Source organism: Clytia hemisphaerica, unplaced genomic scaffold (assembly GCF_902728285.1).
Source record: "Clytia hemisphaerica strain Z4C2 unplaced genomic scaffold, Clytia hemisphaerica genome assembly, whole genome shotgun sequence".
Lineage (NCBI taxonomy): Eukaryota > Metazoa > Cnidaria > Hydrozoa > Leptothecata > Clytiidae > Clytia > Clytia hemisphaerica.
In genome coordinates this window covers 151,553-165,443 of record NW_027103938.1, presented here as the reverse complement: position 1 = coordinate 165,443, position 13,891 = coordinate 151,553, and the positions used below count along the sequence as shown (strand labels likewise).

Here is a 13,891-nt window from a genome sequence, read left to right as displayed (position 1 = left end):
TTTATCGACTTTCACTTTCGCTTTCTTTATAAGTTTTTCTATTTGCCGGAACTCGCCCAAAAATACCCGGACTACTATCATTCTGAAGGGGGGGGGGGTTGCCGCCCGACTTTCGACCCTCAGACCTCTTACCGGACTAAAAAGGAGAAAACAAAGGAAAAATATGTGAAATATACCGGGAAAAATTTATGACCAATTTCGATCTTTCTGTGGGTAAAAAATTGAAATTTTCCTACTCCTCCTGCCCTTTTAGTGTACCCTGACGCCCTTAGTATCAAAGGTTAAGTTTTCAAAGAATATATTAACCTCTGAAGACCAACAATAGAAATTTTATCGCGTATGTGTCAATCTAATCACTTTAGAGGGTAAAAAGAATCAAAGATGAGGAGCAAATATTACCTTATTAATTTCTAGCAGACTGTATCAGTGTGTAGTTTACTATTCACGAATTCCCCAGAAACCTCAAAGTGTAATTGAAGTGAGTTTCTTTCGAAAAAAATCTTTTACATGATCCCCAAATGTATAACAGTAATTACTCAACTATTAATTATGGAAATGTCACTTTATTTGAATCGAAATAATAGACAGACTTTATGTTACGATTCTCTATCACCTCAGATATCTGTAAAGCCCGAAGGGCTAGAGATAGGCAACTTTAAGCTTTCTTCAGCAAAAAAAAAGTGAATATCGGAAAAAATATTGTTACTATTGTTTTCCAAAACCCGCGAAGCTCCTGATTGGTCAATCGCTGAAATTCTATTGTAATGTCACGTGACTCTGGTAGGAAATCCTTCCAAAGATGAGCTTCACTTTTTGACCAAGGCCGCTTATCTAGCCCTTCGGGCTATACTATATCATTGTCTATCACTGACTCTTTTTAAAAAGCATTGATGACTTTTTTCAGTTGTGTTTTCAACGACGGGAACTTTGAACTTCATCAGAGATCTCGGATGGTCGTCATGGTTACTTTTGTCTTCGTTGATTGCACACTGAATAGAATCTCGATTCGTCGGCACAGCGTCGATACATGATTTCGATCCGTGCTTTTCACGGTACTTTTAGTGGGACTGAAGAAATTTTATTTTCTGATTATTCCGACCCTTATAGCGGGACTTTGGAAATCAAAAAAGGTACCCTTAAGGGCGGCACATAGCGTACGCTCCATTTGTCTAAAGTACCCCCCCCTTCAGGTTTAGCTGGGAGATTTTGGATTGTTATAGCCAGGACCCGGCTGTTCAAAAGTGGCTAAATCTCTTCTGTCGACGGCTTATTGCGCAATAACTCGAAATAGCATACACTTTTTTTACTGCATATTGGAACAGTTTTATAAGAGCAACGAGAACCCCAAATAGTAGTGTGTGTGGCGGCAGGGGATCAGAGAGGGGGAAACTGACCGATCCCACAGTCCGCACCGAGGTCCGTGCAAGAAAAAATATGCTCTTTGCGTTCACAGGTTACATCTCCTACTCATGTGGTAGTACCCACAAGAGGTTTTTGACGATTTGACAAAAATTTCGGGAAAAAATCAAAATCATCGAATTTTTCTGAAATAAATTAGCTCAGGTATAATATTTTTCATTCTATTCATGTTCTATTATAACTTTTGATATCATATCATGTCAATAAAAATTGACTCCGCGATTCCACGTAAGAAAACTGTGATAAATAAAAGATATACTATAAAAACTATTCCCGTGTAACTGATTGATAAGCCAAAGCCAAGTGTAAACGTACCCATGAGACATAGGTATCTGACAAGAGGAAGCCTAATAATCATATGAAAAAAATGCATTCCATAATTTTTAACAGCTTCAAGTACAAAATTTAAATTTCAAACAAATAAGAAGTGAAATAAAAGCACCAAAATCGCTGCCAAACAGAGTTTCATTGTAATTCTTTCAGTTGAGCCCGAGACAATTCGTTTTCTTTTCAATTTCTTAATTGTAATATTGGTGTTCATATGTGGCGCTACACGGCTCAATTGGCTTCGAGTAGTTAAGTTGAGCCTTTTCTTTTGTAATTGACTCCTAATGACTTTCTTAATTCTCTCTGCTCTTTCCAAAGAACTTGTTCCAAAAATGACACCATTACAAATTTGAATGAGAACACACAAATTGGAACCCTCTTTACATTGAAAACAATTCTGGTAAACTTGAATTGCAAAAGAGTTAAAAAACAACTTATTTATATGTGTGCAGATAGTTGTGTAGTTATAAAGCTCGTCTGATTTCAACACAGAACACAATTCTGGTGTATTGTTACAGTGGCAATCGTTTCCCAAATCAAAATTCACAGGTTGGGAAATACTGGCGTCGGCTTCAATTGCATAACAAATTTGCTTGAGATTGATTTGACAACGTAAACCTCCGTTTGCAAGATGGAACATGGGAAATAATGTCATGATACTGAATAATGTAATCATCTTCATATTGTAAAATGGCTAAAAGAATAAAAAAGTTTGTCTTTTCCAACACTCCTGTCTCAGTGATACACCCTATGAAAATAAAAAAATTTCATCGGGTTTGAATTTAAATTTCTAAAATCTCACTTGCGTGATAATTTTCACCTCTATTTTCACTTAGCCAGAATAGTGAGATTTTTTCAATTTTTCACTCCATTATCACACTTGGGATTAGTATATGTAATCACATGATAACGAGTGCAATTCGAATATAATTGCACGAGTGATTTTGTTATTAATTTTCCGAGTCCGAAAGGACGAGGAAAATTCGAAACAAAAAAATCACGAGTGCAATTTTCGAATTGTACGAGTTATTATGTGATTACGAGCTAATCGCACAATGGCTTTCACTACTTTTTCCCAGTTAGGAAAGTAAATTACAGAAATTACACTGAGAGTTTTATATTTTTCTCTTCTCTTATGTCTTTATTTTATTGTTGTTTATTGATTTTCTTTCTCACAAAATAAATTTCAAATGCAATTAAAACGTTCGATGCAAAAAAAATGTAAGAAAAAACATTAAAATCAATTTTGTAAACATTGGCGCGGCATTGGAGAGTGTGATTAACGATTAATTGCTCTCTACAGGATGCAATTAACGATTAATTGCTCTCTTTGAGGGCGTGCCAAATAAGAAAAAATAACCCATCGTGCGATTAAAGTTAGGTATTTTCGGTAATTATTTCATAGGGTTACTTACCGCCCTGGATCTAACCGGGTCGCTGATACAGAGGTGTTTTCAAATTTAAACGACTTCTAATTCATCTAAAGTATCGAAATTATTTATGAAATATAGCCTAAAATATTGCAATTTATATCATACCGAATCTAAAGGGAGCAAGATACTCGAACTTACACATCTTATAGAAAGACAAATTGAAATAAAGAAATATCACCAAAACTGCTTTCCAGAAATATTTTAGATAAATCGGTCTTAAATTAGTACTTTCCGCAACAAATCTCCATATAAAACCTTTTAGGAAAATCCTTTGGAAATCCTCTAACTAAAAACATAGTGAAAAATGAAATGTAAAACAGTCTTAAGAAATTTAAGTATATGTTTATTATGCGTGAAAAGATAAGAGTTATTTTGCCATAGTGGAAGTAGTGCACTTTTTCCGTACACTCTTTTTCTATAACAGCAATTTCATAAAAACAACGAGGCTCGAAATCAGAACAAAAATAAGAACAATTAAGAGACATACTGAGTCTGGAATAACTCAATTTCAAGGAGGGATTTAGGGGTCACAGTAGTGAAAATTAGGTATAAATTCTAAAAACATCAACAACTTCATTATACAAACCGATATCAGTATTTCGGAGAGTCTTCCAAAATCCATAACCAACTGATAATTTAGACCAATAAGGCCTTTATTGTTCTAAAACATCCCAATTTCACTCTATAAATATGAACAGCATAATAACAATTTGAGCCCCAAAGTGCCAAGAAAAATAAGAGTGACCGAGCCTCATAAAATAATTATTGGTTCTTATAAAGAAGAGTGTAAATTGTAATCTTATGATTCAGAGAAGAGAAGATGAAACCAGATAGTCAGATTATATAACCTACGTTAAAACAAAAAAAACTCCATTCATTAATGGCTTTATAAGCACTTCTCTTCCGTTCTGTGTATGCCAAGAAAATACTTCTCGCTAGCGAAGGAAAAATACCGGTAATGTAGGTCTCGTACATCGTTCAAAACAAGTTGGGAAATCAATTCAATAATACATTGCCTGAAAACCAAAGAATTATAAGAAATCCTGTACAAAGGGCATTAGAATGGGTTTTCATCTATATTTCCTCGAATACGCGTGATGATGAAGTCCGTTTTAACGTTACTTTTTAATAATTTATAATGGTTTCTTTACAGATACTACTTTTAAATACTTCGATCGAAGATGACAGCCAGCGAGTTTATAAAGCGTCATTGGTTTAGAGAAGGCCTAAACATCAGCCACTGATTTTTGCTGAGTCAGCATATTTTACGATATTCTAGCAGAGTTCTTAAACCCAAATATCTCGTAAATCTGGCCAAGAAAACCATATATCCAATTTTCTGGTAATCACAGCCACCTGACTGACTATATTATTCATCGTTTCTGACCTTCTCAATGATATAATTATCTGTTCATCGTATTGAAGAAGCAGCCATTTGTCAATGAAAAAAAGAGAGAATTTGTGTCCTACAAGTCGCATACAAGTTCAATGAAACCTCGAACAAAACAAGACATCGGAGCTGCTTAAAAATTCACCTACCTTAGCAGAAACATTGCCTTGTCTGCACTTAACAAATTTTACGATGGTATGATCATAACGGCACCACAAATATACTGTTACATCCCTTTCTCGTTGGTACGTTTGTATTATTTGAATAATCTCGGGAAATATTTTATTTCTGCTGTGCTTCATATTTTTGAAAGATATGAATTTTGCCCAGTGGGGTGAATCTCCGCTACCATGAGCACAGTTTAGCTTCTTCCGAAGTGTAACCTATGGAGGCAGACAGTAGAAGTTTCATTGCACATGTTCCAAAACACTTCTATTGAAGATTGAGTGCTATGAAGTAGGAAAGATCGAAGACAGTGACAGAAAATAGCAGAGGGGGAGGGATATGCTGCTGTGACCACTGGTCAGGGTACCTTTTACGTCGGTAAAAGTCTTACACCTTATTCATGATATGCACCACTGCAATGACTTCACGAAATTATGCAAATTTTTCTGTTTTTGTTCCACCCAATACGTCACTTTTTCTATTGTTGAAGTGACGTATTGGGTGGAAAATTTTAAAAGTTCTCAGATGAAGGCTCTCCAGTGGTTCATACCATGAATAGACACATAGAGTTAATTAAATTTGAGAATCAAGTCCCCATTTAAAGTCCCTTAAGAGGTAAGTTAAGGCATGAGAATACAACCACTGCGAATAAATTGCAAAAATTGAGAAATGAGAATGAAAGGCAACGATGATGCGTGTTTGCCTTTGCCTCAATTATGTGGGTTAGAAATACGGGCTATCCAAATTGCTTCAGTCACTCTCTGCCGTCCTCAAAAGAGCGAATAGGGCTCCCTCAAATAGACAAACTTGCTAGTATCCCAGTATCCCCTACAATGAGCATCGCAGCTTAGCTTTCTTTGAAATTAAGCTGTGGAGTTTGAATCCCACCAACAGCGATATCAGAAAATCACTCAAAACACACCATAACTCATGAAAAAGATTCAAAATTTGAGAATAACTCACATAGTCCGAAAAATATTAGAAAGACAACAGCAGAGAGAAGTACAGTTGACTCTTCCTAGTTCGAACTCAAACAGGGAATCTTATTTGTTCGAATTACAGAGAGATTTCAGAAGGTGGGGGGCGTCGTACGGGATTTCGGTATTGCGGAAATGGGCTTGTTTTTGTGCGGAATTTCGGTAATCACGTCAAAACACTTCGGTATTTCGGAATCCAAAAAGACTTCGGTTTCGGAAAAATGATTTTTTTTACTGCGGAAATTCGGTCTGAAGAGCTTTAGTTTCGGTTTTTCGGTATCCGATTGTGTGCTTCGGAAATAATATTGAGGTTAAGCATACCAGGATAATCACGATGACGGACTAAAAAATACGAAATTTGATTGGTTGAAACTCACTAGCCTGTTTAATTTTCATGGTCGTGATTTTACCAATTTGGGACTTAACCTCACTAATTTCTATCCACAAAAGACGCTTTCTGAATCAATGACGTCAAGCACAAGCGCGCGCTAGATCCTAGCGGCGTTCGCGCGCACATATGATGGGTATAGGTATAGATTGCTCCACAACACAATCTTATTTCATTCGCGGACCTTTTGTAAGTAGTGAAAAATTGAAGCTTTTTCAAACAGACCAAAGCTGGTACGATGAATGGCACATGCCTCGAGGGCTTTGTGAGAAGGTCAACATTTTTCTAATAAGGCGTTAATATTTTACTGAGAGTCAAACCATCACCTATCATTCGGAACGATGAAAATCCAGTTCTATAACAGGGTTCCCAGTGGTCAGAGAAAACCTGGAAAATGGGTTGTTTTTTGAAAAAGTCAGGGAATTTTCGTAAAATTTCTCAGAAGTCAGGGAAAAGTCAGGGAGCTTTTTTTTCCAGAATGCCTTGAATTTGATGGTTTTCAGTCAATCTTCGAATCTCTATTTTTTATTTTTTCAAAAGTCAACACACTTTGACTATTGTAAAGCTGGCCGGGTTATTTTTGAAATAATTATTTTACTAAAAAATTTGACGTTTTTGGTCAGGAAAGAATATTCTCTTTCCATTCTAAGTCAAAGAAAACTACTCTTCTCAACTTTTTAGGGAAAAAGGGTGGATTTTAAAGCAAAAGTCAAGGAAAATTTTTCGCGCTCGCTTCGCTCGCATTATCTTTTACAAAGTTCCTTTTTTGTGGTAGGGGGTTAAACTGAAATTTGTGTCCTCTGGTCTCTGTGTCGTACCACCTCTTTGCAGCGTGCGGTGTCCGCGGGGTGTAGTAGTTGTACTGTATGTGGCAAAAATATTCTTTTCCCACAGTTTCTTCCCTTTTTTATTCAAGTTTTTCTTTAAGTGAAAATTATCTACAGAAAAAAATTCGGTATCGGAATTAGTGAAATATTTTGGCGGAATATCGGAAATCAGGTCAAAAATGCTCGGAATTTCGGAAATCAGAAACCCCGTACGCCCCCCCCCCCAGAAGCAGCCGGCGGAGAGATTTTTTAGAAATATGTGTTCTTATCGATCTTATCTTCTAGTTCTAGGAGACCAAATGTTAAGACCTTATCAATTTTTTATACAAATGATGTGTTCTGATTTCTAAGAAACCTTTATCACACTATTTGTCTCCTTAAACTTATTACTACTTCATAGTTTGATGTGTTCTAAAATGTAGGAAAAACAGTTTACGGTTAAACCCCCGGGGGGGGGGGTACTTAGGCAAAAATAGGTGCTGGGTATGTGCGGACGGTAAGGGTCGGGTCTCACTATGAGTGAGTTCGGTAACGTAGAAATAGAATCCCCGCGAAAGTGAAAGTAGAAAAGCATGCTTCTAAAACGGGACTAAAACGGAAAGAACTCTTGTCTATTGCTCGTTCCGACATCGACTTTTTATTTCTGCCTATCTTCTCTGAGGCTCTTTTCTGACCCCCTGGTGACCTTTCTGACTTATTTACTATGTTTTCTGACTATTTTAAAGTGTTTTAACTGACCTTGAAATATCGACCCGACCGGGATTCGAACCCACCAAATGTAAGAGTTTCTGATCAGAAACCCAGCGCGCTATCCGTTGAGCCACACTCGCACAGCAGAACACAAAATTTGGAAATACTTATTGAATGAATAAAAAGACGGGGGTAATGTTATTATAATATGGGTAAAACTGCCCCTTTTTTAACCTGACTGAAATTCGAGCCGTTACTAGCAACCCTGCGGGGCTCAGGGCGCCGAGTATGCACCCGGCACAGTGACAAGCCGTTACTAGCAACCCTGACCTAAACAATCCTAAACAGCAAAACCCCCGGAAAATTTAAAATGTCGGAATGAGCATTAGACAAGAGTTTTTTCCAGAACAGACAAATAGACAGAGCAAACTAGCAAACTTTAGCAGGCTTCAGGGTCTTCTGGGTTTAGTAGGTCTATTATTTTTAGTGAAAAAACTGAAATACATATGATGGAGAGCTCAAACAATATCATAGTCTTATCTAGAAGGATTCAAGAAGCAATTGAAGTCTCTATGAATCCAATGTCATCAAAATTAGAACGACAAGAAGCTACAAAGGTAAACTATGCTATGTTATCAGTTGGGTGTTTAAGATATAAAAACTGCAGTACACCTTTCCCGTAATTTGTAAAACTAATGCGCGGGCATTATTTTAATGCTCTCCACTGTTTGGGCTCTGGAGGTAAACAAACCCGTTTTTGCCTGCGTTTCCTTATTAGGGAAAGTTGGTTTTTTGAGCTTTTTTCTTAAGTTTTGTTGAACGAAATCCTCTCAAATTTCAGTATGTTCAATCTATTCATGATATTATACCACCCTAAAAATCTTTTGCCAAAAGAAGATTGAGGACCCTGCCGACACACCGGACTTAACGAACACAGGACACGCGAAAGTCCGGTGTAAAATGAGAATTTTTTTTACCACCGGACAATTTCTACACCGAACTAAAGAAAGTATGCAACACCGGACTGACACCGGACTTATTCAGTGAGGCTGGAACTTCGATTTTTGAGGATTACGATTTTACCAGCTTTTTAGCGATTTTTGCCTCGCTAACCCAAATCTCGCAACCTCTTTACCTTAAGGAAGATCGAAATTAGAGTTTTTCAGCGTTCCGAAAAAAATGCAGAGCAGTAATTTTTTCATCTTCACAGGATCGATTCTCAACAACAAAATGCATCTTTTGGTCTTTGGGTTTGTCTCTGACGTTTTTCCTTCAAAGAATATCGATCACTTTCCTTTTCATCTTAAGCGCGCGAGAAAAAAATGATTAGCTTGCGTTTTCGCGCGGGCGAATAAAGATGAGGCGGCAATCTTGCACTGAGGGGTGCTACTTAGTTTCCGCCTTATTTGGCGCCCACGATAGAATGACCCAAACACGGGGGTATTTCAAATGATAAACTATGTCGTTCTGTAAGTGTTTATTTCCTGAGAGATACAAATAGTATATTAAATGTTATTAACTTGTTCATTTAAGTATTTTTGAGCGCAAATTTAAATTTATCGTTAAATAAAACACAAACGATAACAGTTCTGTTTATTCCTCAAACCCCCGGGAAAAGTTTTTTTGCTGACTTAGCTATTTTACAAATCTCGGAAAAGAACTCCCATAGGAATTCCGATACCTAACCCGATTGGTTAATTTCGGAACGGCTTCAAGAAAGTCATAATGGTAGATAATTTTAAAAGTTTCTGAGGAAAATGTTTGTAATTTATCGATGTTGATGGCTTGTTGATTCTTTAAAGAAAAAAGATAACAGGTATACCTTTTTCTTATCCTGGAATATAGAGGTTCCAGCTACACTGTTTTTGCCTCGCTAACCCAAATCTCGCAACCTCTTTACCTTAAGGAAGATCGAAATTAGAGTTTTTCAGCATTCCGAAAAAAGCGCATAGCAGAAATTTTTTCGTCTTTACAGGATCGATTCTCAACAACAAAATACATCTTTTGGTCTTTGGGTTTGTTTCTGACGTTTTTCCTTCAAAGAATATCGATCACTTTCCTTTTTCCCTTGAGCGCGCGAGAAAAAAATTATTAGCTCGCATTTTCACGCGCGCGAATAAAGATGAGGTGGCAATCTTGCACTGAGGGTGCTACTTAGTTTCCGCCCTATTTTGCGCCCACGATAGTATGGTCCAAACACGGGGGTACTCTAAATGATAAACTACGTCGTTTTGTAAGTGTTTATTTTGTGAGAGATACGAATAGTATATTGAATATTATTAGCCTATTTATTTAAGTATTTTTGAGCGCAAATTTAAATATATGGTTAAATTTTAAAAAACAAATGATAACAGTTCTGTTTATTCCTCAAACCCCCGGGAAAAGTTTTTTTGCCGACTTAGCTATTTTACAAATCTCAGAAAATAACTCCCATAGGAATTCCGATACCTAACCCGATTGGTTAATTTCGGAACGGCTGAAAGAAAGTCATAATGGCAGATAATTTTAAAAGTTTCTGAGGAAATGTGTGTAATTTATCGATGTTGATGGCTTGTTGATTCTTTAAAGAAAAAAGATAACAGGTATAGCTTTTTCTAATCCTTGAATATGGAGGTTCCAGCTACACTGTTATTGCGTCCGGTGTAGCGAAAGGATACTTTTTGCCACCGGACGAACACACCGGACAATCCGGTGCGTTGGCAGGGTCCTCTTTCCCTAACCCCTCGCAGGCAAAAACGCGTTCGTTTACCTCCCAAACAATTTTATACACAACCATAGTTGTCTTGGGCGGGGGATTCCCGCATACCAACGTTTTCTCCAGCGGGAAAAAAATTCAGCCACAATCTCCCACATTTTCAGGATTTTCTCCTGCATCTCCCGCATTTCTGATTTCTTGAAAAAAATTCAGAATTTGAAATTTCCTGTATTTGGAAAATTGGGATGTAAAATTTCCCGATTTTCCCCATTTCCAGAAAAAAAATTCTGATAAAATCGGATTTCGCGGGAAAATTCCCTCGATTTTCTGATTTTCCGATTTGGAAAAATTGGATTATCAAGAAAATTTTTCAGACTTGGAGCTCTCCCGCATTTTTGCAAGGCGAAGTTGAGAGCTATGCGGACAATGGTGGAGCGCATATTTTCCCGGGCCATTTCTGAGAAATTTGAATTACGGGAAAGGTGTATTATTGCTCTTTTCGGCAATTATTGCTGAAAACGGCAATTTTTTTCAATGATGAAATGAAAAAAGTATAATAAATAAATGAAAATTGCTGTTTTTGGCAATTATTGCTGTTTTTGGAAAGAAAAGTTTATTTTATTATTGAACACACGGTATTTGATGCCCTCGCGATAAATAGGCCCACTGTGCCTCGTTTAGGTTTGATTTCAACTAGTTTTTGTTAGAAATGCAGATAGCAAAATCGAGTCATATGTAAACAGAATTACAACGGGGGTTTTGTTATCTTATTCTGGCTGTGTTTCGGCATTGATGCATGATCTTATTATTTTATAACTTTTCATGTTATTGAGCAACAAAAAATTGAAATTAAATCACTTTTAAAAACCCGAAAATCCTTTCTCTCAATGCAATTTTACAATTTTCAAACACCTCTGACATCTTTGCCCTTATAAAGACAACACATTTTGCTGATTCAGCATTTCATTATTGAAAAATTGCCGTTTTCGGCAATAATTAAGAAAAGGAGCAATAATTGACGTTTTTATCTTAAACACCCAAATGGTTATAATAATAATAAATAATAATATCTTTCCTCAGAGTTAAAAAGTAATAGTAAATAATAAATATATTTATAAATATGTTTTAAACTCTATTGAGGTTGGCGCCCGTGGAGCGCCAGGATTTTCTTTCCACCATCATTATGAGTGCATCTGACTCACTCAGTCCATACAACTTTGCATCTCTGATGACTTCACGGTATGTCGAATTTGTTACACCTGGTTTCTTTTTTAGACCAGGGTGGTACTGTTCGAAAGTTAACTTTTTTATGTAGCATTCGTTTGAAGCTCGGGTGCAGTGTGCAATCCAGTTGTATTGCTGATTTTGAAGGTACTTAGAAAGCGAAGGCCGGTCGATAAGGTTTTTGATTTGCTCATTTGAGTGAAGTAGTTTTTTGAATGTTCCTTTTTTTCCATCATTTGTTGTATATTCAATCAGTTCAGGTTTGCGTTGATTACCTCCTCTGACTAGGTAACGTAAGAATTTGATATATTGACTCTCAATATGATCGAATTGTTTCTTGGTCAATGTCCAGCACTGACATCCATACATGAGACGGGAGCGAACAAGTGATTCGAGGTATAGAACTCTGGTGTGAAGTTTGATTTTATAATTCGTGAAAAAAGGTTTCAATTCGTAAAATTTGCAAATGGCTGAAGTGATGCGATGCTCTATTTCAATATCTCCTGTTGAACTGTTGTCATATTCGATAAATGCTCCCAGGTATTTGAATGATTTTGAGTTTCTAATTGGGATCCCATTCAAGGTTATAATTGACTGTGGATATATGTCGTTTATAGTTGGTTTTCCTAATTTCCAGTTTAGAATAAGGGTTTCGGTTTTATCCGGATTGAGTTTTAGACAGTATTCAACAAATACTTCGTTCAATATCTCAATCATTTTCTCGAGATCTCCAATGCACCAAGCTGCTAGGACAATGTCGTCGGCATATCCTAGCCATAAAAGAAGTAGAATTCCTGCTATGGCATATTCGGTTCCAGTGACTTCAGTAGGAATTTTGTAGGGGATATCAACAAATCGAATTCCAGCTTCACGACACCTCTGCTGAAATATTTCAAGTGTGTGGTTAGCGTAGATATTGTATAAAAGAGGGCTTTCGGGTCCGCCTTGTCTGACTCCCGAGGTAGTTTCAAAGATTATAGAACAACCTTTCATTGAACAGTTAGTTTTATCATACATATCTTCAATGATTTTGAACATTGTTAGGTTTCCAAAGTATCCTTGGACAATGGTGAATAGCCAATCTCTACGGATGTGGTCGAAAGCAGCGGACAAATCAACCATGCCGATAAAAAGTTCTTTTTGTTGTTTTCGCGCCCATTGATGAATTCTTTTCAGACAATAGATACCGTCCGTGCATCTTCTCCCTGGTCGAAATCCCATTTGTCCTTCATTCAGTATATCATCATAAAAGTTGAGACATCTATTCAAAACAATGTTCACAAGCACTTTGGTCAAAATACTCGATAAGGTAATTCCGCGGTATTTCGTTGGATCACGGGGAGAGCCTTTATTTTTGAATATGGCACTTATTTCTCCTTTGCCAAAATAGTCTGGAACTTTTCTATTTTCCCAGATGTCATTGAAAAATTTGTGGATAGTTGTTTTGGGTTTTTTCCTGTGAAAAATATAGATAAGTTTATAGATGAGTTTGTTTTAGTCACTTGTCTCCCACACAGTTTCAGAGGTAAAACATTAAATAATATGGCAGGATTATTACAAACTTACTGCAAAAATTATATCTCTGCTTTCTTTTTCTAATTGAAGTATATTTTTGTTCAAAAACCACAAAGAGAGCTCTCTAGCTAACAACACTTGCCTTATTAGGCAGTTCCAGAAAAAAACCATTACCCCCTGTGGACAACAGGGTTTTTTGGATTTCTTTTTCACTTGGAAATCCTGAGAAATTTGAAAAAGGTTTCGGAAAATCCAAGATTTTTCCTCATTATTTAGTCATATGTATTGGAAAATCCATAAAATGTGCTCTATTTTCTTGCCAAAGTATTAGAAAATCCATAAAGTTTGCTCTATTTTCTTGTTAAGTATCAGAAAATCCAAGATTTTCTCATAAAAAATCTTGAATGTTACGGAAATCCTGAAGTTTTTCAAAAGTAAATTGTTATGGAAAATCCATGTTGTCTACAGGGTGGTAACGGACTATAACTTGAACCGCCCATTGAACTGTAATGTTTTGATTCTTAACGTTGTCTAAATAACCGCAGGACTTTGCTTCTTTTTTTTTCCCAAAGTCTCTGCTCCTAGTATTGTTTTATTGCAAATTAAAGATTTTGATTGACACTTCAAATGAGTGTGATACTTAGGCTGCTTTTTTTCTTTCTGACTCTCAAAAAGCTTGCTTGAATCTGTAAATGAATCTATACCAAAAACCTAGAAAATTTGGATTTGGTGAAAGGACTATGGGTAAGCTAAGAACTGCTCTTTTAAGCTGATAAATTTGTTCATTCAGTGCAGCTTTCTGTGCAATTTTGAGCTCAATATTTTGTAAAGGAAATGGCAT

The 13,891-nt window shown here is 36.5% G+C and overlaps 1 protein-coding gene across 2 annotated transcripts in view; it reads left to right on the top strand.

The window, feature by feature from the left end:
• Positions 1-8,015: 8,015 nt before the first annotated feature.
• Positions 8,016-13,891, top strand: part of LOC136809903 (exportin-5-like) — a 30,844-nt gene continuing 24,968 nt past the window's right edge. Inside the window, exon 1 of one of the 2 annotated variants that reach the window (XM_067066467.1) lies at positions 8,016-8,233. In XM_067066467.1, the coding sequence (XP_066922568.1) occupies positions 8,123-8,233 (111 nt within the window). In that variant the 5' untranslated portion in view covers positions 8,016-8,122. The remainder of the gene's footprint in view (positions 8,234-13,891) is intronic. The other variant, XR_010847030.1, reaches the window with a different exon arrangement.